Below are 27,983 nucleotides of genomic sequence, written 5' to 3' on the forward strand. Positions count from 1 at the left end.
GTAAGATGTCATTTAGGTGATTTATGATTGTGAGTTAGCATGAATAAGATTGTTAAATTTGATACTTGTGTATTTTGTGGTTAATGGTATGAGATTATCATGAATTGAGCTTGATTGGAATTGATTGGAATGCCAATTATATGACATGTTTTGGTGCCAATTGGGTTGATGTAGGTGTATGCAAGTTTGGGTGGCAAAATGGCTTGGTAAATAGCTTATTTTTGTCCACATGGGTAGAGACATGGGCGTGTGTCTCAGCCGTGTGTGACACATGGTCAAGTTACACGGCCGTGTGTCCCCTGATGTTGAATTAAAAATCAAGTCAGTATGCTCTACACGACCCAACACACAGGTGTGTGACTTGGCTGTGTGGCATAAGTCAGTATACCCTACAGGATTGGCACGGTCTAACACACGGCCTGTTTGGCCATTTCGAAGGGTACACGAGTTAGCCACATAGGCATATGTGTTGGCCGTGTGACCCAAGTCAGAGAGTTACATCGGGTCGAACACGGGTTGAGACACGGCTATGTGATCCCATTTCGAATGCCCACACGGCCAGTGACATGGGCGTGTTTTTGGCCGTTTGAGACATATGACTGGGCCATATAGGCGTGTGTCCCCTGTAGTTTGAAAAAATTTCTAAGTTTTGTAAAAACTTCTTGAGTTATCGATTTAGTCCCAAACCACTCTTAAAGCATGTTTTGGGCCTCGTAGGCTCATATTAGAGACATTGTGGTTGATGTTGAATGATGTTTACAAGAATTGAAAAACGTATATGAAATGTATGTTTAATTGTGTTATAAGTTCGATAATGCTTTGTAACCCTATTCTGGCATTGAATATGGGTGAAGGGTGTTACAAAATTGGTTTGAATATGTCTTGTATGCTTATCTTAAATGTGATTAAATGGTAGCTTAAATTCTATGTTATACGAACTTACTAAACTTAAATGCTTACTCTATTTTATTTTCCCTGTTTTATAGTAACTTGAAAGCTCGTTTTGGATAAAGTTGGTCAGAGTTGATTCACACTATCCATCGACCTTTTCGGTATATATAGTAAACTAATTTTGGTTATAATGCCATGTATAGGTTAATTTGGCCAATGTTGGTATATAAACATTTTGTTGAGATTAGTCATTTGTATGGCTTATACTTGGTATAAATTTGCATAAATAAGTATTTGGTCAATTTGGCAAGCATGGATTTTGGGATATATGTGGTGTTATGTCATGCATAAAATTTGGTTTTAGCTTGGTTCATTGCCTTGATATAGATTGTTGATATTCAAAAATGTTTGATTAGGTTGTTAGCAAATTGGGTGAGAAATGTGGCTTGGAAAGGGCTTATTTTTTGTCCACATGGGCGAGTGTCTCAGCTGTGTGTGACACACGGCCAGGTGACACGGCCGTGTGTCTCCTGTATCTTTTAATTTTCAAAACAGAATGCTTACACGGCCTAGCACATGGCCGTGTGGCTTGGTCGTGTGACCCAAGTCAGAGAACTCATAAGTTTGGACACAGGCTGGGACACGGCCATGTGTCCCTATTTCGAATGTCCACACAGCCTGGCCACACGGACATGTGTCCCTTGCACCTTTGAAAAATTTTAATGTTTTCCGATAAATTCTTTGAGTACCCGGTTTAGTCCCGACTTATTTCTAAAGTGTATTTTGGGCCTCGAGGGCTCGCATAACGGACAATATATTTATTTTTGATTGGTTTCCGATATGAATGTTATTTTTTATGGAATATCTGTTTATTTGATCTGTAAACTCTGGTAATGTTCTGTAACTCTGTTCTGGCGATGGATCGTGTTAGGGGTGTTACAGGTATATTGTAATAGACATTGAGGATATTATTCATCTAATTTTTTTTAAAATAAAATATATAAATAATTAATAACATTTAGCTTGTTTAACCTAAAATAAAAGTAATCTCAATGCGTGAGAAATCACAAATTTAAAATATAAATATTTATTTAAAAATAACATATAATAAATAATAAAATGTATTGTTTGAAATTACTTAATAATGACACATGAAATATATATATTACTAAAGTAAAAAATAGATTAAGTTGTTTATTAAGGTGTTGCCATCAATCTTAAATCGATGTTGAGTTATCTTGTGACACTAACTCAATCAAATACATTATTAATATATACAACTGATGGAGGTGATAAAGTATACATGATAAAACTAAAATGAATAAAAATATTAAAATAAAATTTTAGGTGAGTGGTAAATTAAAAGTTTTGCAAATGCGATTAGTGTGGGTTCAAATCCCGTTGTCTGCATATTTTTTATTAATTTTTTAAGTGAAAATGCTAAAATATCCTTGAATATATTACTTATTTTAATTATGGAATGACATTCTTATAACTTTCTAATCGAGTTGGTGATTCGATTGAGGGTAACACCAACTCAGCCAATATTTTTATTAATAATATAAATATAGAATTAGTGAATATAATAACTTGTGCATATTAAAAAATATATAAAAAAATTAAAATAATGTTTTAGTTGAGTGATGGATTTAAGGTTTTATTAATCTAATAAACACAGTTTAAATATCACCATATGCATATTTTTCTTAATTTTTATTTAAAATGAAAAACTAAAACATTGTTGAATAATACAACTCATTTTAATTATGAAAAATATTTCCATAATTTCTTAATTGAATTTTTTTAAATTTTTGTTAAAATAAAAAAATAAAAAAAAAACATTAAATAATATAATTCGTTATAATTACGAAATAATAATTCATAATTTTTAGCTAAATTAATACCCTATTAACCATTGAAACCAGCCCTAATACCTTTTTAACCGCTTAAAAATATTTACCAACTAGAGTATCTACATCTAAAAGAAGGAAACCAGAAAATACATGATGATATTACATTTCTATTTTTTATATAATATAAAATTAGCAAACTATTTTCCCCCTAAAATCCCACTCAAGCAACAGTTTATAATTAAAGCCTCCATGTGTTTCTTTTAAAAAATTATGATTTCAATTATCAAGTAGGAAATAATATAAATACAAAAATAACCTACCACGAAATCGAACCGAATTTAACTGTTGATCCACGTCAATTCGAAACCCAACCAAATTTGCTCCTTTCCTTTCATTGTAAAATTTGCATTTTAAATATATATTTTTTTATCATAACGCTCTGAAATTTTTTGATTAGTGTGCGAAGAGAATGCTGCTTACTGTACTAGAAGCGTTACTTTCTCAATAAACCCTGATTTTCTTTTTTTCTATCATTTTCCCGAGAATTTTTCAAGCATCAACAAGAAAGAAATACCCGGAAAGTCTACTTATTCAGAAGGTTAGTTGCCCTTTTATTTCGTTTTTATTTTTTTATTTTTCATATTTTAGGTTTTGGACTATACTCAGATCAAATTATATTTAAAATTGCTTTTCATTTACTTTGAATTGTTATAATGTTTTTATTTACGAATTTGGGTATTTGGATCATTGGGTCAAGGTGCCTCTTTTATTGGTTTTTGTGATAGATTGCAAGGGATTTTGATGAATGAGAAAAGAGACATCCTTGCCCATCAAATTCACGTTTTCTGGCGGAATTTATTGAGAACTTGGTGTCTGTTTGGTTGGTTAGAAAGTGTAGGAAAAGGAAAGAGAATGTCAGGTGTTTTCCAGTTTGTTGTTTCTGGAGCACTACTTCTTTGAACTGTTTTTAGCTGCCTATGTAGATTTTAGGGTTCTTATGATCTTTCTATTTGAATTCTACTGTGAGATTGATCAATTTAGAATTTCGTCTGTTGGGTTTTATTAATTTATGCTGGATTTTTCATTATTTTTTAAGGTTAGAGAAACATTTGACAACTTGATGAAATCTTGCATTACTTTGATAACAAGAGTCTTAGTTTCCTTATCTTACTACTGTATTTTTTTTTTGTTTCTAAATGTTTAATAGAAAAGTAATTGATTTTTCATTCAATTTAGGTTACAAATTTCCGAATGATTTTATGGAGTTCATTTCTGTAAATAAATACTTTTATGTGTAGGTATGTTCAAGAACCAATTGCAAGAGTTGGCTCAAAGAAGTTGCTTTAATCTACCATCTTATTCGTGCATCCGGGAAGGCCCTGATCACGCTCCTCGGTTTAAAGCTACTGTAAACTTTAATGGAGAGACCTTTGAAAGCCCCATGTTTTGCTCTACTTTGAGACAAGCGGAACACGCTGCCGCAGAAATAGCTCTAAATACACTTGCCAACAGAGGCCCTTCCAGAGCATTAGCTGCAAGAGTTTTGGTAAGCATTGAACCAAACTTTTATCTACATTCCGGTTCTAGTTACTTGAACACGGTTTTCCGACAGAAATTTTCAATATCTAATCATTTTATTGTCCCACTCTTTCCTAGTCATTGAACGCCACTATGATCATCAAAGACAAAATGACAACTGTTAGTTCCTCACACTGGATGATTTTTTTCTATCCATACCAGTATTCTTCTTGAATCGAACTCTTCAAATTGATTCATCTTTGACTGAGATTGATTGACCTTATCTACCAAACATACTCTCCTAAAGCTTTCTCAGGTTGATTGTGAATTGCGACTCAAGAACACTTTGTGTGCTTTGGCATTTTTATCTCTATTAGTAACTTATCATGTTTTTAACATCAGAAAATGACATTATATAGGGTTTTAATTAGAAGTCGAGGTAATCATCTGTTGTATCCTTGAACATAATGTCTTGGTAGTCTCTATTGTTTGTAACCTCTTTTAGATCAAATATCAGCATGCTTGCACAGTATAGTCATCACATTTAAATTTTCCTTTTAATACGATGTTTTATGGGTTTGATATTTCCTTTCTGGCGACTCACTTAAAACTGTTGAGTGACCTGTGTGAAGATTATAGTTCTATATAAGCGATGGAGATGCTAGAAAAACAGTGGATGTCAAGTGTTTTCCTTCTCTCTTTGAGCTCAACTCTGCAGCCAACTGAATTTGTGTCTTTGTATTGCTGTTTGCTCCTTCAGCTTGCTCTAGTGAAGTAAAATAAAATTAAATAAAAAATATTTTGATTTTGTGTCTATTGTGCAGGATGAAACCGGTGTTTATAAGAACTTGCTTCAAGAGACTGCTCATAGAGCAGGCTTAAATCTTCCTGTCTACACCACTGTTCGATCTGGACCAGGCCATATTCCTAGTTTTTCATGCATGGTTGACCTTGCTGGGTTTAGCTTTACAGGGGATCCCGCTCGGACTAAGAAACAAGCTCAGAAGAATGCAGCAATGGCTGCATGGTCAGCCCTGAGAAAGTGTATGATTCCTGTCTTCCGTATTAAAGGTTCCACTTCATTTAGAATTAAACAAGTGCATTGTTTATTCCTCTCTAAGGTTGGGCCTTTTTCGGGTTTAGTATTGTTGTTCCGACTCTTCATTTTTCTCAAAGTCACCATGTCCGAGGCATACTGGGATATATGTATGTCATATTACACTCCATGAATATTCCAAGTACATGGTTTATTCCTATCTAAGGTTGGGTCTTTTCCAGGTTTAGTATTTTGATTCTCCGAGTCTTCATTTTGCTCGAAGTCACTGTGTTTGATGCATACCGGGATATATGTATGTCATATGACACTCCACAAATATTCCAAATACATGGAAAAACTTAGAAAAAGTTAAACATATCTGTCTTATATACATACCTGTACCAGATACTGCACTATACCCTCGCATTTATTTAGATATGTGTTTCTTTATATTCATTTGCTACAAAAATATTTCAATAGAAGCTTAAAATCATTTTACTATTAGTTATCCTTTGAAAACTTTGGTACTCACTTTCTACCACTTGAAGCTTTTGCTAATCACTTGAATATTCCTTCTGATGTTCCTATATGCATGTTTTTCACTTAAATATTCTAATATAGTCTGGTGCCTGCAGTGTCTCAGGATGGTTCATCTTCATCTTCATCACCTTCATTGGAGTTTAAAGGAAAACAAGAACAAGAGCAAGTTGTCATTGCTCGTTTCCTTTCATCGTTACGACCATCTGAAGTGAGACCGTCTATGCAATACGATTATCAATATGAAAAGCACAGATCAGTCCCTGTATGTCGAGACCTAACCCCACCAAATCAAAGCTTATATTCTGCACATGGTGAAAGTTGGCCTTACCCTAGCTTTCCCCTTGAAATGACCATGCCCATATACCAAATATGGCAGCAAGAACAACTATTGCAGTTGCAAAGCCATCTGTTTTCGTTTCCGGTTTCTCCTGTTCCTCCTCCTGCTCCTCAGTTTCTTCCTATTTTAGACCTGGATCGTCATCTTCAAGTTAGAGGCCAAGAACCAAGATTTATGTCTCCGAGGATTGCCATTTCTACAACACACCCTTCTCTTTACATCTCTAATCATTCAGCTTCTCAACCAACCATGGGTAAATCTACAGTGACCATTCAAGAGATTCATGAAGAGATAAAAGAAGAATCACCCAAAAGCCCTCCTCCACACGTAGTTAACGATCGGCTTGTTCCGGGTCAAACTAATGCTGAAACAGGTATTGGTGAATCAAAACAGGAAGACCACAAACAGAAGAACACCGAGTTGGAAAGCAAAAGTGATACTGGTCATAGGAAATCGGATGCTGGTTCTCGGCCTGTTAACAACCGGTTACAAAATCCACATGCCTTTGAGTCTTCTCATCTTCGATCACAGTATCCTCCGAGGAGAAGTTATTACGGAAATTCTAGACCAGCACCATCCTATGCAGTGGCTTCTCCTACGATCCAAACTGTAAGCCCGAATTCTTCCATGAGACCGAACATGCAAGAGCCAACAACTCAGGTTCCTGTCCTGCCAAGAATGAGAATTGGAGCTCCGCCATTTTCAACCAGGCCGAGCTTCGAGAGAACAAACCTTGGCAGTATGCATCACAGCTCCATTGCACCACCTGTTAGAATACGGTCCGTTGTACCGGTCTGTTCAGCTCCACCATCAAGAAAAACACCAAATTTCAACAAGGAGAGACTATTGCCCAACAAAGAGAAAAAAGATACAGTAGCTGAGGATCTATCAACAGCAGCTTCAGAATTTAGTAACTGCTTTTGACTTTTAAATTAATTATAATAATATTAATTGTATTTGCAATCGTGATAAATGTAATAAGACGTTAATTTAAATCCGGAATATAGCAATGCATAGATAAATACCTGTATAAAACTGAAATTCATATTTTAGAAATTTATGCTTTCACTTGCTTAGGTTCCTTGTTTTGCTATTAAAAAATACTGTAAAAATATTAAAATCTTTTAAATAGATAACATCTCAGCCTTTCTTTACCTGTGTATATGAGATTTGCATAAGTAGTTGGGTTGCTCAGTTATTTAGTAAACTAATCAAGTTGGAATTTTGGGGCCTGATTTTAAACTCAGCCGACTTCCATTTAACTTGTATGGAAGATGGCTTTTGGAGGTCAATACGCACAGTGCACAACAATTAGGCTTTGAAGGTTAAGAGGTTGAGAAATAGAGAAATAAAGCTCGTGCATGCGTGAGAGGCTTTCGAGGCAAAGTTGAGATAATGGAAGTTCGAGATGATGGAATAAAATTTCGATTAAAATGAGGGAAGCATGAGCTAACTTCTATTTTAACTTGTATGGAAGATGGCTTTTGGAGGTGCTGACTCCAATATGCACAATACATTCTATGTATAATAATTAGGCTTTACACGTGAATGTTAAGAGGTTGAGAAATAGAGCAATAAAACTCATGCATGCATGCGGAGGCTTTTGAGGTAAAGTTGAGATAGTGGAAGCCCGAGATATGGAATAAGGCTCCTATTGAAATGAGAGAAACTTTTGGTTGAGAATTGAGATAATGAAACAAGGCAAAGATGAGAAAAACTAAAAATTTTATATATACACCTTCATAGCAATTCTAGTAGAGTGAGTCTTTCCTTGAACATTGTTATATTGTTCTAACTATTATCTCTTAAATATTCAATAATATCTCCAACTAATCTATTTTGCAAATTCTTTACTCAAACTCGTATATATGGATAAAAAAAGCCAAACATCTCAACTGATACATCGCAAACTGAAAAAGAAAAAAAAAGGTTAATTTTTTTTTAAATGACTCTGCTGCAAAGCACTGACATAATTACCAAAGTGCCCTTATGAACAATACGTCAATATAAGCGCTGACTTAAAAACCCTAAACCCACTTCTTCGCTGTCTCTCTTCGTTTCTCCATTCTCGGCAACTCAGCAGACCGAAACAGAACTTAGGTAAAAGGAAATTAGGGTTTCTTTTTCCTTTAACGACTTTGCATTTTTCCTCTCTCTTCATCAGCATGTTTCTTTGATTTTTGCTTTTGCTAGGTTTTCGTGGGTGCTAAGTTGGATTCTTGGTTTTGTTTACTGTAACTTTAACTTTAACGCTAATGGCCTCCTGTGAAAAACGCACAAATGGTTGTCTTTTAGCCTTCTTATTTATGCTATGAACTGAAGATGTAATTTTATGAACTGGGGATTTAAAAATAAGTGGCTATATATATGTATATATAATGGATTCATTTTAAAAACTCCTAAATGTTGAATTTTAACTGTTTTTTTTTATGGTTATGAATTGAAGAGGTAATTTTATGAATGGGGCATTAGGAAAGGAGTGGTTTTTCTTCATGTTCGGGCCTTTATTATTATGATTATTTGGTTTGAAGTTTGATTATGTCGTTGATAGTAATTTTATGGTGATAGTGTTTTAGGTCTGTTTTTCTTGAGGGTTGAGACATGCTTGTGTTGTTCGAGACTCCGGCAGGATTTGCCCTTTTCAAAGTCTTAGATGAAGGGAAGTTGAATAAAGTTGAGGTAATTTTCTCATTCATATCTTGTAAGAATTAATAGGAAGTTGCATTTTTAATCTAGTTATTAACTTTGGAAAAAGTGCATTGATTGAATGAAATCAATCGCTTTATGTTTTAGTTTGTAGGATTTAAATGTTCGAAGTCTTGATTTTGAAGTTTGTGTTTTTGTTGTTGTAGGACTTGTCAAAGGAATTCTTGGCTCCTGACTCTGCCAGAAAGGTTATCACCCTCTTGGATTTTGATTGCATTTGTTCTCCTTCATTTAGTATCATGCCTTTTGGGTCTACATTTGACTATGGAGCTGATCCATTTTCATTTATAATATAATTAGGTTGTGTCGTTGAAAGCCTTTTCCAAGTTTGAAAACACTGCAGAAGCTTTGGAAGCTGCAACCAAACTACTTGAAAGTGCACCCAGTAAAGGCCTGCGCAAGTTTTTGCGTGCGCATTGTGATGGTGAAACACTTGGAGTGGCTGATTCAAAGCTTGGAAATGCAATTAAGGAAAAACTGGTCTGTTAATACTCTTCATATTGCAGATTCTATGGTGATGTTATTCTGTTCCAGAAATCTTATTTAAGTAGAAGTAATTACTTTTTTGCAGAAAATTGATTGTGTTCACAATAATGCTGTTATGGAGTTGCTGAGAGGTGTGAGAACTCAGTTGACAGAACTCATATCTGGTCTAGGTGCTCAAGATTTAGCTCCGATGAGTTTGGGTCTTTCACATAGCCTTTCTAGATACAAGCTAAAGTTCAGTGCTGATAAGGTACTTATAAATTATAACAATTTCTTTTGAACTTGATTGAGCATTATCTCGTTTGAATGAGGAGAGTTTTGCAGGGAAAATGTCTGATTGCAGGAATATATAAATAAGTGGGTTTACGATTTTAGTAACTTTAGTAAGATGAATTGTTAGTTTTCAGCGTAAGCATTAGATGTTTGTAGTTGTTCGATTTGACAACAATGATCCTGTTGACCACAGGTAAAAGCAATAAATATTGTAAAATTAGTTGCACATATTAAAGCTAATCCTTTGGTTTGTAATAAATATGGTGTTAAGAGTAAGATGCTGATTGTGAATGCTCTTTAAAAAATGAATTGCTCTTCATATTTGTAGTTTCATTTGCCCAAAGCTAGGTCACTGAAACTGGGGTGTATGTGTCTTTGGGTATGTTCAAAATTTTCCACAATTTTCATGTATGTGGAGGGTCTTTGGAGAGTCATATGCCCATTGTCACATCCAAGTATGTGTCAGGCATTCGTACGTCATGAAAATGAAGTCAGTAAGATAGGAAAAAAGTGCTTACTTGGGGTTGAAGTTATCTAGGAGAAGCGTTGTTGTGCGTAGTGCTGTGCTGATATAAGGTGGATCTTGTATGCTATTGAAAAGTTGTCCTGTTTTAAAGAAATTCCTGGATGTTAAGTCACATGATTTCTAGAGCTTTGGTGATGGTATAATATAACTGTATTTGTTGTAGGTTGATACAATGATTGTTCAAGCCATTGGTTTGCTTGATGACCTTGATAAAGAGCTCAACACATATGCAATGAGGGTTCGTGAATGGTATGGTTGGCATTTTCCAGAGCTTACTAAGATCATACAAGACAATATCATGTATGCCAAGGCAGTAAAACTAATGGGTGACCGTGCTAATGCTGCTAAGCTCGACTTCTCAGAGGTATGAATTCCGATTCACTAATCAGAAAAATAATACCCCAACTTGTGTATCAAGTGTTCTATTATGGTAGTACAAAGCTTATCAGTTTGCCAACTATCAATTTTTTAACTCATGGGTTTTGACATAAAGTGCTTGAAGGAATGTTTTCCTTATTTTTAAAGAGTTTGTTTGCTTAAATTTTCACAGGTATTACCAGAAGAGTTTGAGACAGAATTAAAGGAGGCAGCAGTCATATCCATGGGGACTGAAATTAGTGACCTTGATCTGACAAATATCAAAGATTTATGTGATCAGGTTCTCAATCTTTCTGAATACCGAGCTCAGCTATATGATTATTTAAAGAGCAGGATGAACACTGTTGCACCAAACTTGACTGCTCTTGTCGGTGAACTTGTTGGTGCTCGTCTCATTGCTCATGGTGGCAGCTTAATAAATCTTGCCAAACAGCCTGGTAGTACTGTTCAGATTCTAGGTGCGGAGAAGGCTCTCTTCAGAGCTCTCAAGACAAAGCATTCGACTCCCAAATACGGACTCATCTACCATGCATCCTTGGTTGGTCAGGCAGCTCCAAAACACAAGGGGAAGATTTCCAGGTCACTTGCTGCAAAGGCTGCATTGGCAATTCGTTGTGATGCTCTTGGAGACGACCAAGATAACTCGATGGGACTTGAGAACCGAGCCAAGGTAAATTACATACTTGCTTTGGTAACTTTTTTTTTCTTTCTTCCTGCACCTGCACACTCTTCCTGAAAAAAAAAAAGCGGAATGTAAGGTATTCTTTGCATATTATATTTTTGTAGCTTGAAGCAAGATTAAGGGCTCTTGAAGGCAAAGAACTGGGACGTTCTGCCGGGTCGGCTAAAGGCAAGCCTAAGATAGAAGTCTATGACAAGGATCGGAAGAAGGGAGCTGGGTTGATTACTCCTGCTAAGGTCCGTGTAACTGATTTATCATTTCTTTTTTAGGTTGTGTTTTTTTCTCCTCCTTTAGGTGGTTAATGACACTTTTCTCGTGTACAGACATACAATCCTGCAGCAGATTCTGTTCTCAGTCAAATAACAAACACCGCTGCACTTAATGAACAAGACACAGTCCCGAAGAAGAAGAAGGTTGAGGCCGAACCTCCACAGATGGAGAAAGCAGCTGAGGTACCTGCAATTGAAGCTAAGAAAGAGAAGAAGAAAAAGAAGAAAGCTGATAAGGAAGCAGGTTTGCCAACTAATGAAAATGAACCTGAATGCGAAGAACCTACGGAGAAGGAAAAGAAGAAACATCAGACCAAGGATGTAGAGAATGCTGAAGTAGGAGAGAAGAAAAAGAAAAAGAGAAAGCACGAAGAACAAGAAGATAAAGAATCTGAAGTGCAGACCAAGAAAGAGAAAAAGAAGAAGAAGAAGAAGACTGAAGATTGAGAAAAATCAAAGGCCTTACGTGGTGATTGACTACCAGACAAATTTTGGGTAAGAAAATAGAATAGAACTTATGCTTGTAAAATGTGGTATTTTGTTGGGTTAATCATCTGGGAATATCAAAACAATTTTTTGTTATCCTTTTAATTTGAGTTTAATATCTTCTTGCAATGATATGGAAATGGTAACCAAGAGCCTCCATTGGTTACTCTTGAAGGAATGAGATGTTTAGCTTACCACTTTTTTTTCTTGTGTACTGTAAAAGACACTTGTGATGTTTGGAGTACAAATTTCAGAATGTTCAATTCCTTTCAAGATCCTTGGGCAGAATGTGTTGTTTAGACAAAAACTGCATGCTGCATATTTCATTGCTGATACACAAGGTGTCAGGTTTTTGACAGCCGCTGGAAACAGTAAGCACATTTGCTGCGAAAAAAATCAGCTAAAATATGGGGAATATGTCTACTCATTGAGTTTAAAAAAATGAAGTTAAGGGTAAATAATTGAATAATTAGTGGTGAAGAAAATCTTTACGTACACAATCCACTGACTCTTATTTACTGAGTTGAGTTGAATATGAAAGGTACTCTGAAAATTGACGACAAATGAATTGTATAAAAATTAATTTAAATCTAGAATAATTTGATCCAAATTAATCAAATATAAAATCAATTCAATCCACTTAAATTACAGGTCTAGTCCTTAATGACTTTTTCTAATAGGAAAATAAAATTAATATCGATATAAAGTTTAGGACTTGCCTTAAAAGAATAAGTCTAGTTCATAGTTATTGCTTAAAATAAATTTTCTTTTTTGAAGAAAGTTATTGCTTAAGATATAAATATTGCCACTTTCACAGTAATTGAAATAATATCTTAGGTTATATAATATGTCACATTCATTGCACGGACAAAGACAAATACCTAAAAAAAAATATTTAAAATAAAATAACAGTTTTCTCAAAAAGGAGTGTAGTTTTTAATTGAGGGTGTTAATGATAAATTGGAAATTATTTAGTTTTTATATTATTTGAGATAGTTTTAAATAAAAATAAAAATATTAAATATATCATTTTAAAAAATAAATTATTTTAATTTTTTATTTCAGTGGTTTCTGAAATAATATTTATTTTTTTTAAAAATAGTTTGCCTACTTTTTTTAAAATATATTATATAAAAATAAAACAATTTATTGATTAAGTGTTTTTTTTCCAAATATTTTATATAAATCGTCTCACTTGACTCATAATATTAAAGGAGACATTTTTATTTATAATTTGATAGCAATGGTAAGGGTATTGACAAAAGTCCACAGCAACAAAGAACAAAGAGCGAGTCCAAAGTCCTTTTACCATATAGAAAACACTTGTAAGCAGAAATGGGAAATCTCTGTCTTCTCTCTTTCAGATTCAACCAAAAGTAAGTGAAGTATCAATTTTATTATGCTTTCTCTCTTACAAAACATTGCAGTTGAACTGGACTACAACACTTCCAAGCTCGTTTTTATTGTCTTTTTTTTTTTAATCTAAGCTCTTTCTCTCTCTAAAAACTTTCTTTCTTTCTTTTTTCTACTTTTGGATCATTTCTGATGTTGACTTCTGCAAATTCCCTCTTTAATACATCCCGAATTTCTTTTTTCTTTTTTTTCCAAAAGCTAAATTCTTGCTTAACTTAGAGTTCGGATTACTAGTTAAAGTTGGGTTTTTGTTGATTTCATGTAATAGTCAACTTTTTTATTTTATTTTTGCAGATTTAACAGCTTGAACATGCTTGTTAAAGTTGCTTGATTTGTTGAAAACTGATTATTTGTTGATTTAGAGCAAAACCCTGATTCGAACATGTTGGGAAATGAGGTTTAGATTTAAGAAATGGGGTGTGTGTTGGGAAGAGAGGTATCTTCAGGGATTGTCTCAGAGTCTAGGGAAAGTAAAAATGCTAGCTTTGAATCAGACAAGAAAGTAGAAAATGTCACAATTCCAAAGGTTGATGCTAGTGTTGTAGAGGTTGAAAATGAGGGTACCCAAAAGGAGGAAAAAGCTAATGGGGAAAGGAAACAAAGGGGGGAAAGGAGAAGGGCAAAGCCAAACCCCAAGTCGAGTAACCTACCGAAACATTCGCTTGGAGAGCAAGTGGCAGCCGGATGGCCTGCGTGGCTGTCCGATGCCTGTGGCGAGGCGCTTAATGGTTGGATTCCACGAAGGGCCGACACATTTGAGAAGATTGATAAGGTTGGTTGCTTTGTTCTTGTTCAATATTTCTGCTTTTCATGTTGATCATTATTGAATGATAATGCCAGAATTGTAGTTTGTTTCGAAATTATAGCGGATATAATTGGTTGTTTCTTCCATTGTAGTTCCATTTTTTGTTTAATTTTGGCTTAGGATGCAGCTTGGTTTTCAGTGTTGTTCTTCATTTATTGATGTTTTTCGAAGTTAGTGCATTTGAATCAGATACTTACATTTCCCTACTGATGGTAGATTGGTTCAGGAACATATAGCAATGTGTACAAAGCTAAAGATATGGTAACAGGTAAAATCGTTGCTCTAAAGAAGGTTCGGTTTGATAATCTTGAACCTGAGAGTGTGAAATTCATGGCTAGAGAGATTCTCATATTGCGGAGATTGGATCATCCTAATGTTGTCAAATTAGAAGGTTTAGTTACATCAAGGATGTCGTGTAGTTTGTATTTGGTGTTTCAGTACATGGAGCATGATTTGGCGGGGCTTGCAGCAAGCCCTATAGTGAAGTTTACAGAGCCACAGGTTTGCTTCAACTTGTTTCGTGATTTAAAATTGTAGTAAAATCTGTGGTTTAAAAGGTATGTCACATTGTAGGTTAAATGTTACATGCATCAACTACTCTCTGGCCTTGAGCATTGTCAGAACCGTGGGGTGCTTCACCGTGATATTAAGGGGTCAAATCTTCTTATTGATGATGGAGGAGTACTTAAGATTGCTGATTTTGGATTGGCTACGTTCTTTGATCCAAATCGCAAGCATCCCATGACTAGTCGAGTGGTTACTTTGTGGTATCGAGCCCCTGAGCTTCTTCTTGGCGCTACGGATTATGGTGTTGGTGTGGACCTTTGGAGTGCAGGATGCATTTTAGCTGAGCTCTTGGCTGGGAAGCCCATTATGCCTGGTCGAACGGAGGTAGGTTTTTGTTTTGTTTGCTGTTTATTCAGTTTATCATATTGCTATGTTCCATGGTTACTGCATAGAGACTGGAGCTGACATCTTGCGACCAATAAATTACAACATCATATATCGAAATGCATTTATATTCGATCTTTGCCGGTCACTGCATGGTGAAGATTTGAATAATGTGATGTTCTATGTAGATTTACTAGCACTTCATTGCTACTAACTATAGTTCTGTTCTTGAAAAATTAGGTAGAGCAACTACATAAAATATACAAGTTATGTGGTTCACCGTCAGATGAATACTGGAAAAAGTCGAAGTTGCCAAATGCAACCTTATTTAAGCCTCGGGAGCCATATAAAAGACGCATAAAAGAGACATTTAAAGATTTTCCACCATCATCACTGCCCGTTATCGACACTCTACTTGCAATTGATCCAGCGGAACGTCTAACTGCGACTGCTGCATTAAGAAGCGAAGTAAGTTCCTTGATTTTGATGAACAGTCTCGATTCTTGGCATCTTTTGATTTTTATATATAAAGATCAATTTGAAGATACCATTCTGAAAAGTGTCTTTTCCACCATTTTATTCTTCTTCTGCAGTTCTTCACGACTGAGCCTTATGCTTGTGAACCTTCTAGCCTCCCAAAATATCCCCCCAGTAAAGAGATGGATGCAAAACGGCGAGATGATGAAGCACGGAGGTTAATTCTTTTACCTTTTTTCTCTATTGACTATAGTCACCGGCTCTTTTACAAAACTGTGCTAACTGATTGAGGTTGGAAATTGTTTCAATTTGATGGATTTCCATGACCGAAAACGATAGTTTGTTCAGTTTTACTGTATGCATGTATATAAGAATTATACAGACCCTCAAACATATATGCCATTTACGGAAATACATCCTTGTTCTGAATATATATATGTGTGTACGCACACGTGTGTATATGTAGAGATAGGAGCAGTTAATAAACTAATGTTGTTTGCATGCATAGGTATACAGATTCAGGGTTTTCTGGATCTTATTTACGTTGTTCCGAAATGTGGATGATTCTTCCCTAGAGTTAGATGATAAAGGTTGTTATGATCTAAAGAACTTTGATTTTTACTGGTCAGATAGATGCTCTACTATAAAAAAGAATGTTCTATGGTTTTGAATCATTCTATTCTTCAGTCTATGTTTGACATTGGTTCCATTTTGAGTTTAACTATACCGTGACATTGTGGTAATTAGTATTCTAGCTATAGTTATTTACTTCGAAAGTTTCAATCTAAGCTATTTTGCTATAATTATTGTATATTTGAAAGCACTGACATCCATGTATCTCTTTATATTTCAACTATGATTAAAGAAAATATGTATGAACCCTTTCTTTTTCTGGTCTAATGTGCAGACTCAAAGCAGCTAGTAAAGCCCCAGGTGACGGTGCAAGGAAGACACGAACACGTGATCGTACAAGGGCAGTGCCTGCCCCAGAAGCCAATGCCGAGCTTCAGTCTAATCTTGATGTAAGTGCGACCATTTGCTTTTGTCATCAACCATTATCTTCTATTGTTAGAATTTGTTCCCTACTTCCCCTAAGTAATTGAGCATAGAATTTCGAAACCGGAGCTTGTTTGTTTCAGCTTTCAAGTTGTTATATCAGTAACAAGAAGTTAGGCACGCGCATAAGTACTTGTTCGAAGATAAGGTGTTCTAAATCTCGTCTTAACTTTCCTTGTTAGATATATTGTCCAATTTCAGTTGTGATCAAGAGTCTATACAAATATTAAGGCATATTAGTATTGCTGCAACCTTTCATTTTTCTTGAAATATCCGTGTCTGTTATATATTCCAGACACGAGTATGAAGAGATGACTCTCCAAGAACTCTTCAAATACATAGAAGTTTTTTAAAAAAAGATTGCACATGTTTGAACATTTCCGTTACTTTTAACTAATTTCGGTTATATATTGAACATTTCCATTTTATATTCAAGACTCACTCCAAAGTGCAGTCAAATACACTGACGTCAAGTACATGTTTGAACATTTCCATTACTTTTAACTAATTTCGGTTTTTCAATGTAAGCAGAGAAGGCGGTTAATAACCCATGCAAACGCAAAGAGCAAAAGCGAAAAGTTCCCCCCACCACACCAAGATGGAGCACTTGGCTTTCCTTTAGGAGCATCACAACACATTGATCCTTCATGTGTTCCTCCTGATGTCCCCTTCAGCACTACATTCACATATTCGAAAGAACCAATTCAAACTTGGTCTGGTCCGCTGGTCGAGTCTGCCAGTAATGGTGCTCTGAGGCAAAAGAAGCATGTTGCAGTCGATTCGCATGAACCATCTAAACCTCCAAAAGGATCCCAAAAATGAATGAAGTGGCGATACTGGGCTAAAGGCAAGAAGAGCACACTTTAAACTCTCAGATTTACGAAAACCGGTTGATATTGCATTCGGTGACAGTGTCCAGAACTCTTACTGCTATAGAAGCATGTATTCAAGGGTTTGAAATCAATTTATTTATTTTTCTATATTTTCCTTTGTTCTTTTACCTTTTTTATTCTTTTTACAATCCTAAGTGGCTGACTTTGAGGATAAGTTTTCCGTTGTTATGCATATTTTTATTTCTTCAGTTCTTACAGTGTTGTGTTCTAAACTGTACACTATTTAGATTAATGGAGACTAGAGAACATCATGGGAAAAAAAACTAAAAAATGCTTCAAAATTCACTTTTTGTTGAGATTTATGTTGACAGACAGCACCTTTCATGGTACAAAAATTGTTCAACCTGATCGAATATAAATCTTTGTGATTTTCTTTGAACTTATCAGAACAAATAATAATTGAATTAAATTAAATAAAAATTTTGAACTAAATAGAAAATACTACCCACAAGTGATGTTACATCCATTTTTATTAGTACTGGGCATGCATGGTACGTGTTTTTATAATTTATATAAATAAATATCATAGGTTATGCTAATCATATTAATAGTGGATCAGCTAAGAGGCTAATCACCATTACCTCAATTCTCTATTAATATTTATAATAATAACCTTTAGCTGACGGCAGTGTTGGGACTCGAGATTAGAGATTAGTTGGTTGGAATAAAATTGAAAAGTTGAAATAAGTATTTTTTGGATTAATATGTAAATTTGTCACTAAATTTTAAGTATTTTCATTGATATTTGTTATTGAACTTATGAACAAAAAGTAAATTCATTATTATACTTAAAACGCTATATTGAATTTTGTCCCTTTATTTTTTTGCCACTAAAATCAGTTTTGGTTGAATTTTATTATTTATTTTAATTTCACATTATTCGAAGATAAAATTTAATAAAAATGTTTTTATTTTATTTTAATATTTAACAATAATAAGCTAATTAATATAATATTAGAAGTAATAAAAATGGTTATTTAAAAAAATATAATGTTATTGAATTCTAATTATTTTTTATATGTAATTTTTATTTTTTAAATATTTATTTCATTAAATAGAATTTCTATGTTAATGATGTTCATGGAATTAATTAAAAATTTGACTAAGGCAAGTGCACCTATCAATTAATAGTATAGCTACAGTGAGCAAAGATATCGTTCCCACGAAGACTACAAGTACTAGTAATTACTATCTTTCTATTATTTAACCGAATAATTCAAGTAATTGATTAAAAACTAAAATTAACTAAATTAATTAACTAACGAACACAACCAAGAATAAATTAGGGAAATAATCGATTAACAACTAAGAAACAGAACATAGCCAGGAAATAATTCACGTAGATTTCATTTGTTACCATCAATCCAATTACGCAATTTCTTTACTTAGTATCTTGATCTATAGAAATCCCTAAATTATGCAAATATCTCTTTTGAGCATAAAAACAGCTGACTCTAGGTTAATTAATTGAAATTTCTTTCTAATTAAAACCTTTATTATCGCATTAACTCATGATATGGATTCCTTTATTAGATTTGACTCTAATTCGGTAGATTTATCTCTATCTATTTCTAGGATTGCATGCAATTCCACTCAATTACGCAAGATCTACTCATAAATAGGGTTTATTCAACTTCCGATTTAAACACATCAAACATGGATCAATAATTTAGAAATATCAAACCAATAATTAAGCACACATAATTAAGAACAAGAAACTAATTATTTATTACGTAAAATAAAAATCAAACGACAAAATCCATTATAGGGTTCATCTCCCTAGTTATTTAGAAAATTTGTTTATGCTTGAAAATAAAAACATCCAAGATACAGTATAACCGAAGGAAATAAAGAAACTCATGATAGCCTTATAAGAAATCAACTGGAAATCTTCAATCTTGACGAAAATTGATTTGCCACAAATCGATATGGCAAATTAGGTTTTTCCAACACACTTAAAGAGCTTTTTCTCGAGCAAAATAGGGTTTTTAGGTTAGTTTTTTGTTATCTTCGTATTTTTATTTTTTTTGGGTAATAAGTGAAAATCTCTCGTTTTTGTATTTTTTTTTACTCAAATTGGCCGATAGTGTGCCATTGGGAAGTCTAACATGTGTTTGAGTGATGTAGGGACGTGTCGGTAGTAAAAAACGAGCGAGAACGACATCTAAGGCAAGGGTATTGTAATATCCAACCCCTAGAATCGCGATACCTCTGGCAGTATAGAAGACCAATGAGACCTTTCAGTGGTATCGCGACATCCTCATTTGATATCACAATATCCACCTCTCAAGGAAGACCCCCAAGTTTAATACTGCCTGAGATATTGCGATATCCTCTTCTGGGTTCGATCCTTAGAATACTTCGGTGTTTCATTGTAACACTATAAATATTACAATTGGCTGTACGCTTGCAGTAAAATCGGACTTTAAAATTGTTTCATAAATTAGTTGTTTTAATGCACACGCACGTAGCCGGTCATAAATCTACTTCAAAATCGGCTTCAATGATATTTTTCGAGTTGTTTTCTTAAATATTCATGACTACTCACTTTTATCTTCTTATTTTTGTTATATATATATATCTTAGAATGCTTAAAAAACTTAAAAATCACAATTTTTCAAAATTCCGTGTCAAAACCTGTAAATTTGACACGGTCTACCACACGCCCGTGTGGCTTCTATAGCTTGCTACGATTTTTCGATTTTCGCTCCTTTTGCTCTCAAGTGCTCTATTAAACATTAAAATATGAATTTAAAGGATTAGGAGTATAAAATTCACAATTAACAACGAATAATCACCCAAAAACACATTAAGAATGAGACTAAAACATGTTAATTTTAACACTTATTAGTTAATTTATTATTTTTAATATTTATAAATTAAACTATTATTAATTATTAAAATAATATATTTGAAATAAATTTTCTTATTAATTTTTTTTTAAATCAAAATTAATATTGAGTATTAAAATTTAATTAAAAAAATAAAGTTGGTGGAAAATTATAATGAAATTCAATGTTCAGTAATAAAATTCAATTTGATGTTTGGCAAATATAAAGTATAATTCAATGTTTGGCAAAGATAAAGTATAATGGAAAATTTACTCATATTTTCAAAATATAGTGGTAAATATCAAAGAAAATAAAGTACAATGACAAATTTCAATATTCATTTATAATATGTTAGTAAATTTGCACTTTACCCCTTATTTTTCTTTTAAAATAACATTGTTTCAAATTCATATAAATAAGGGAAAACTACAGAAATAGTCACTTAATTATAAAAATTTGTATTTTAAGTTCACAAAATAAAAAGTTTACAATTTAAGCACCTATATTACATTGTTCGGCCATTTTGGTCACTTTCGTTAAAATCACAAACGACAAGTTGACGTGGTAGCTAAAAATATGTATAATAACAAACTTAGCCTAATTTTCTTAAATCTTTTTTATATATTTTCTTGAAAATCTTTTTTTATTTTTGATTGAAATACTCTAAGTTGATGAACGTAGGATAGAGTACGATTGGCATGCCAATAGGTTATTTTGCTTGTGGTATGAGATTGATGAGCTGTGACGATGATTTCTATATATCCTCTGTTCACTGAATATACTGAGGTCCTACATTTGTTGCGGACTATCATGTTATATTACAATGTTTCCTAGTGTGTTTCAAGGGCAGATGTTAACCTACGGGTTAGGCACTTAGTGCCGAGATGCATTATCAGTTGGATTGGCTCATATGAACACCTGGTGTATTCTGGATGGTTAACCGTGTGCTCGTATTTGTATATCATTCATCTGGTAATGTTTTATTGATCGTTGAATGTTATTGAAATATGAGAAATTGATTTGTTCTATTGTTGTGCATTGCTCACCTGTTGTGAATTGTAATTGACAGGAACTCTGTTAGTAACCCTGTTATTTGAATTATTATTTTAATTCAGTAAGCTTTATCGTTTAATTGACAAACTTACTAAGCTTTATGTAAGCTTACTTGTGTCTTTGTCTTTCCTTTGTATATTGCGTTTTGTGGAGATCGGGAGATCAGATCAACTCGAAGAATAACACTATCCGAGGATCTTTTTTGGTAGATTTTGTATACATCTTGGTTTATATGACATATGATATTTGTTAAAGTTGAATGCAATTATGTATAATGGTTTGTGTGGTATTACTTGAATTGTCTATGCTTTGGTTGTGTTTTATAGTTTTTGAAGTATGCGTGTAAGGTATTAACCTAGGCATAAGTGTTATGGATATGTGAATCAAATGGTAAGTTTATTAACTTATATGTGTGCTAAATGTAGTCCAGTGTGGAAGCATCGAAGTCAAGCCAAGGTAATGAGTTGTTAGTTAATTAAGATGTGAAGACTTTAATGACTTTGGATAGTATGTGACACCCCTAAAGTGACCCTAGTCGGAAAGCGGTCTCGGGACCGCTAGACCAAGTCACCAAATTATTTGAATGTGATAATTATTGCCTAAAATATGTGAATATAAATGTGTGAAAGTTTTAAGCTTCGATTTAGTTAATTGCATGTGAATTTAGTTGATAGGACTTATGTGAGAAAATTTAGAAATGTGCTAGGCAAATGCAAGTGGCCTAATAGTGCATGTAATCAAAGGGGTGGACTTGCATGTCAATTTCCCCCCATTTAAGTACTAGTGGCCGGCCATGACAAGGGATGATGGGCAAAACATGTTGTGTTAATGGAAAAATAAAATAAGAAGCATGGGCAAAACATGTCATGAAACATGTTGTGTTAATGGAAGAATAAAATAAGAAGCATGGGCAATAAACTAATAAGAAATTGAAGGAAGAAAACAAAGAGAAAAAAATGTGTTCATCATTCTCATGCATGACAAAAAAAAAAGAAGAGAAAGGCTCTCATGTTGTTCTTGGCCGAATAGGAGAAAGAAAAAGAAGGAAAAAGAGCTTTGAGGAAATCGGCTATGGTGGTTTGATAGACTAAGGTATGTTTGATGATGTTCCATGAGATGCATGCATGTTTTAGTAGTTAGCTTGAGTTCTAAATAGCCCATGGTTCAAATCTTTACTATGTCATGGAGATGATATTCGGCCAAGGTGGATTGGTGTTGATATCATTTACATGCTAAAAGTGAAGCTTTGTAATGGTGCATGTGATGGTGGATTGATGATTCTTGAATCTTCTTTTTAGCATTTTTGAGTGAGACATTAAGTTCTTTGTTTAACCATGACCAAAAATTGAAATGGTATGGTGTTGTGATGCAATCGGCCCCAACATAGACATGTATGTTCGGCCACATGAATAAGTACATAAGTTATGTGTATATTCGGCCATAAGCTAGCAAAATGAGACTTTAATGAGTTAAATTTGTTTGAATTAAGCTCAAGAGCAAAGGGGAACTAAATCCGATAAAGGGAAGGAAAAAGTGGTCGAATAGCCGCCGAAATCGTTCGACAACATCCGAGGTAAGTTTTAAGTGTTTAAACGTTGAGTAAATTCAATTATAATAGGACATGATGAGTTGATTTAATAAGATATGATGTGGCCATGATATGTTCTAAGCTCAAATGGTAAGTTCTTAAGTGTTTGAGCTTGGGAATTTAAGGGAAATTTGAAATAGTCTGCTTAGGACAGCAGCAGTAACGTGACTTTAGAAAATCACCATAAATTTATGGATTTGAATTAGAGTCTGAATGAGACATGAAATTAAAGCTTAATGAGTCTAGTTTCTTATAAAAGAAACCGTGTAAGCAAAGGAGTTTCCGATAATGAGATACTTAAAGTTGTGTGAGACATCGCAGAATGACACTGTAATCCTCTGTTCTGTTTTTAGAAAATCATTATAAATTGTACAAAAATGGTTATAAGATAAAATTTATATGCTTAGACTCCTTAATGAGTATAGTTTCAAATGAAATCAAATACAACACATTTTGAATTCTGTAAAATGAGAAATTTGATTCGTAGTGAAGAGTGGTCAGATTAGTCAAACAGTGAAACAGGGGAAACTTTAAGAAAAATCTGGTATTGATTGGCCAAACCTAAAATTCTGGAAATTTTATGGATGGAAGATATACGAGTATATATTCAGGAAAAATTAACGGAAAGTGATTTGGAGTTTTGTAGCTTCAGTTATAAATAATTTAGTGACTATTGCTCAGGAAAAACAGCTTGTGCTGAATTTGTGATTGTGTTGTAAACCTTGATAAACTTGTTTTAGTTGCTCATAAGCTATTGATTAAACCCATACGTGAATTCTAAATTGTGATATTGGAAAATGATAGATGTAGATTCAGCCAAGACAGTGTGTATACGTGAAAGTATATGTGGTATGTGAAGTATATTTGGATAATTGTGATGTGAATACATGAAAATCTATATTTTGATTTAGGATTCTATGTGATAAGGCCTAATGGCCGATGTGATAAATGTGAAAGTGTATATATGTGATAAGGCCTAATGGCCGATGTGATGAATGTGAAAGTGTATATATGTGATAAGGCCTAATGGCCGATGTGATAAATGTGAAAGTGTATATATGTGATAAGGTCTAATAGCCGATGTGATGAATGTGAAAGTGTATATATATGTGATAAGGCCTAATGGCCGATGTGATGAATGTGAAAGTGTATATATGTGATAAGGCCTAATGGCCGATGTGATAAATGTGAAAGTGTATATATGTGATAAGGCCTAATAGCCGATGTGATGAATGTGAAAGTGTATATATATGTGATAAGGCCTAATGGCCGATGTGATGAATGTGAAAGTGTATATATGTGATAAGGCCTAATGGCCGATGTGATAAATGTGAAAGTGTATATATGTGATAAGGCCTAATAGCCGATGTGATGAATGTGAAAGTGTATATATATGTGATAAGGCCTAATGGCCGATGTGATGAATGTGAAAGCGTATATATGTGATAAGGCCTAATGGCCGATGTGATAAATGTGAAAGTGTATATATGTGATAAGGCCTAATGGCCGATGTGATGAATGTGAAAGTGTATATATGTGATAAGGCCTAATGGCCGATGTGATGAATGTGAAAGTGTATATATGTGATAGGGCCGAGTGGCCAACGTGATGGATGTGAAAGTGTATAAATGTGATAAGTCCCGAAGGGAATTTGTGTCAGTACTATATCCGGGTTAAAACCCCGCAGGCTTTATGCGAGAATATTATCACTGATTAATGTCCGTAAGCTTCGTGCTCGTACTATATCCGAGCTCTAAAGACCCGATGACTACGTGTGGGGATTTTGTCCGGGTAAGACCCGATAACTTCGTGTGGAGATTATGTCCGGGTAAAACTTCGTAATAAGAATTGCTTATAAATATATTCAATGCGAAAGGTTAAACAGGTATGTACTCCAAGTTTATATGTGAGCTTGATTTGCACTAAATCATAAGGTAGTTATGTGATGCATACGAGAGCAATCTATGAGACTATTCCTATGATTATGTGACATCGGATCAGTGTGAGAGGTTATGTGAAATCATACGATATATCTATGTCACATGAGCTCACTTTTATGTGAAAGTTTATCTGTCTATTGTATATGATGAGATGTGCATATTCGGTAAAGGGATGGTATGCCCGAAGGAAGAGTGAAATAAAAAATACGAACAACTATGTTATAATTTGATTGTTATCTGTTGACACTACTTAAAACTTACTAAGCATTAAATGCTTACTCCGTTCTTTGAATCTCTGTTTTATAGATTTTGGTTCGTCAGCTATCGGACTCGGGATTTTTGGAAGTCGAAGTCTCCCACACTATCAAAGCCCCCTTTTGGTACAATTTTGGTTGAACTTTGAAATGGCATGTATAGGACTACCCTTTTGTTGTTGGTCATGTACCCTTCGGTTTTGTGTAAATTTGGATAGCCATGCGAAAATGGCTTAAATATACTTTGATCATAGCATTATAATCGTTTTGTATGTTGTCCGTCGAGAGATATGGAAATGTTGGTAACGGTTAGCCATGGGAAGGGTTATTCTTGATCACTTTTGGAATATGTATGACAAACTCTAGTTGATCCATGGAGGATCATGAAATAGGTAAAGTTTACCTTAAAAAAAAACAGATGCTGGCAGCAGCAGTGATGTGGATGTGAAAAATCACTAAAACTAGTAGGAATGGAATTAAATAGTGAATAAATTATGTAAGCGAACCTTTATGAATCTATTTTCATAGGAAAGTAACGAAACGATCATATGGACAGTATGTTAAGAGATATTCAGGTTCTCGTGAGACAGGGCCAGAACGGTTTCTGGATTCCCTGTTCCAACTTTGGAAATTCATTATAAATTAACTAGAGATAATTAGGAGTCATGCCATATATGTATAGATTCCTCTCTGAGTCTAGTTTCTATAGAAACAAACGGCATCAGTATTGAAACTCTGTGCAGGGAGATATCCAAATAGTAATGCATGAAGGTCAGTGTAGTCGCACCCTGTAACAGGGGAGAATTTAACGAATAAACTGTACTAATTGGCCCGACCAAAAATTCTAGAAAAAAATATGTAGATGGGCATATTAGTTTAGTTTCAGGGAAAAATTACGAAACTGATTTTCGATTTGTGAAACTCAAGATATGATTTTTAAGGTGACAGTGACGCAGTTAGCCAACTGCCTGGAAATTTTTAAAATGGACTGCGATAGTAAGCGAATTTAGTCTGTGAACCTCTCGTGTCCGACTCCGGTAACGGTCTCGGGTACGGGGTGTTACATAGTATTTTTGTTTGATTGTTTTGGCATGATATGGTTGTTCTTGGATGTGTTTTAAGGCTTGTAATCATGTACTAGAAGATGGTTTAGGTACCTATGCAATTGGATGAAAAATGAGCTTGTTTTAAGTTAATTTTGGGCACACACGGCCTGTGGCACGGGCTGCTACACGGTCGTGTGTCGCACAGGGTAACCCACACGAGCTTATGCCTCTAATGTGTTATGGTGCAGGTCAATCCACATGGGCAAAAAGAGTTACACGGCCGTGTGACCCTGAACTATACGGGCACAGAGTTACATGGTCGTATGACCTTAACTCGAGCACAGTGAGTTACATAGTCTAAGCACACGAGCATGTGGAGTAGCCATGCGGGAGCGTGGGATAGCCACAAATATGTCTGAGCTAAACGATCTGGGCTCTATCACACAGCTTGGACACACGGCTGTGTGGCCCCTGTTTTAAAAATTACACTTTTGCCCCAAATCTTCTATTTTTTCTCGAATTGGTCCCTGATTATTCCTAAACTATTTTAAAGGCTTTGTAGGCTCAATTTAAGGCCCATAAGTGTAGGTTCTACCTCGATCTGAATTATTTATGAAATTTCGTTAATTAATTAGGTAACTTGATGCTATTTGTTATTGATTGTTCTGAATCGTCTGGTAATACTTCGTAACTCTAATTTGGTGATAAAAATAGGTTATGGGAGTGACATTGTGAAAGTCGGGTTTCGAGGTTATTTTTCTTTGTATGGTCACGAGTAGAAGTCTATGTAGAGGTCTCAATGGATAGTCATATGTGGTCATGGATCCGTAACAGGGGAGCTAGTTGATGGCTATTATACGGGCATGAGCTCAAACCTTTCAGATAACCAAAAATATTGCCTTGGACGTAGGCACCGCCGTGGGCGTAGGAGGACTTTTAGACGGACAACAACTATTGCAGTGCAGTAAAAGTGATGCTCTTTTTGGGGTGACAATGGTTGTTGTTATTAAACAACCTATTAATAACTACAATTGCTGCCGCGCCGACCCAAGTTCGACATCTATTGTGTCAGAATATCCACTCTCCGCCTGGAGAGCCCTATTGTGTCCACCTCGATGTTAACCTTTAGATAAGAATGAAAGGTTGAAGATACCGGCTGTTTGGAAATAGAGAAAAAAATTCCGTTGATTACACTGACAAACCATTTGCTTTTCCCTATGATTATGACCTTAACCATATGTATAGTATATATATAAGGCATTATTTGTGTGTATCTAAAAAGCTTGAACTTGTGACCACATAACGACTGTCAACTGGCCCCCAATTATACTCAAACCCGTGACCGCATCACGACCGCCTGGAATCTTTACTTAGACTTCGACTTGTGACCATATCAAGCACTGTCACCCCAAAACCTAACTTCCATAGGATGGGTTTATGAGGTAATGATTTTATTCCGGCATGGCATATGAAATGTATGTGTTTTGAGACGCGTTATCGTATCTCCGACCCTTCAATTCTACCTATAAACTGTTGCAGTTTCACTCCTAAAACACAAACAAAAATTTAAAAACCCTAATCTTAACCTTATCAAAATTTAAAAAAAAAAAGGTCGACGAAAGCATGCTTTTACACTCTCTAAAAATAACTTATTTTCCTAATTTAAAAAAATGACTTAAAAGACCAATTAAAAAAATCCGACATATTTACCTTATTTAATGAGACTTTCATTCCAATTTTTTAAATTAAAATAAC

The 27,983-nt window shown here is 34.5% G+C and overlaps 3 protein-coding genes across 8 annotated transcripts; all 3 read left to right on the forward strand.

The window, feature by feature from the left end:
• Window positions 1-3,016: 3,016 nt before the first annotated feature.
• LOC107893246 (double-stranded RNA-binding protein 2) lies at window positions 3,017-7,337 on the forward strand. Of its 3 annotated transcripts, none has more exons than XM_016818184.2 (4): window positions 3,017-3,342; window positions 4,043-4,290; window positions 5,087-5,306; window positions 5,934-7,337. In XM_016818184.2, exons 2-4 carry the CDS (start codon window positions 4,045-4,047, stop codon window positions 7,097-7,099), a joined length of 1,632 nt encoding a protein of 543 aa, XP_016673673.1. In that variant the 5' UTR covers window positions 3,017-3,342; window positions 4,043-4,044; the 3' UTR covers window positions 7,100-7,337. The 3 variants fall into 3 exon arrangements, with proteins under 3 accessions (XP_016673673.1, XP_016673672.1, XP_040941474.1); XM_016818183.2 differs by having other exon boundaries at window positions 3,024-3,342; window positions 5,087-5,333; XM_041085540.1 differs by lacking the exon at window positions 3,017-3,342 and adding an exon at window positions 3,395-3,840 and having other exon boundaries at window positions 5,087-5,333.
• Window positions 7,338-8,092: 755 nt separating this feature from the next.
• On the forward strand, window positions 8,093-12,254 carry LOC107893247 (probable nucleolar protein 5-2). 4 transcript variants are annotated; one of them, XM_016818185.2, is made up of 10 exons: window positions 8,215-8,275; window positions 8,369-8,458; window positions 8,744-8,854; window positions 9,028-9,069; window positions 9,182-9,361; window positions 9,453-9,617; window positions 10,330-10,530; window positions 10,717-11,214; window positions 11,331-11,462; window positions 11,550-12,254. In XM_016818185.2, exons 3-10 carry the CDS (start codon window positions 8,777-8,779, stop codon window positions 11,940-11,942), a joined length of 1,689 nt encoding a protein of 562 aa, XP_016673674.2. In that variant the 5' UTR covers window positions 8,215-8,275; window positions 8,369-8,458; window positions 8,744-8,776; the 3' UTR covers window positions 11,943-12,254. The 4 variants fall into 4 exon arrangements, with proteins under 4 accessions (XP_040941476.1, XP_040941475.1, XP_016673674.2 ...); XM_041085542.1 differs by lacking the exon at window positions 8,369-8,458 and having other exon boundaries at window positions 8,093-8,275; window positions 8,752-8,854; XM_041085541.1 differs by lacking the exon at window positions 8,369-8,458 and having other exon boundaries at window positions 8,137-8,275.
• A 937-nt stretch (window positions 12,255-13,191) lies between these two features.
• LOC107893250 (probable serine/threonine-protein kinase At1g54610) lies at window positions 13,192-17,704 on the forward strand. Its single transcript, XM_041085544.1, has 8 exons — window positions 13,192-13,357; window positions 13,689-14,166; window positions 14,416-14,700; window positions 14,773-15,090; window positions 15,331-15,558; window positions 15,684-15,784; window positions 16,475-16,589; window positions 17,155-17,704. The coding sequence occupies exons 2-8, from the start codon at window positions 13,807-13,809 to the stop codon at window positions 17,443-17,445; spliced, it is 1,698 nt and encodes a 565-aa protein (XP_040941478.1). The 5' UTR covers window positions 13,192-13,357; window positions 13,689-13,806; the 3' UTR covers window positions 17,446-17,704.
• Window positions 17,705-27,983: the final 10,279 nt, after the last annotated feature.

This window comes from Gossypium hirsutum, chromosome A13, assembly GCF_007990345.1.
Source record: "Gossypium hirsutum isolate 1008001.06 chromosome A13, Gossypium_hirsutum_v2.1, whole genome shotgun sequence".
In the NCBI taxonomy this organism is placed as follows: Eukaryota; Viridiplantae; Streptophyta; class Magnoliopsida; order Malvales; family Malvaceae; genus Gossypium; species Gossypium hirsutum.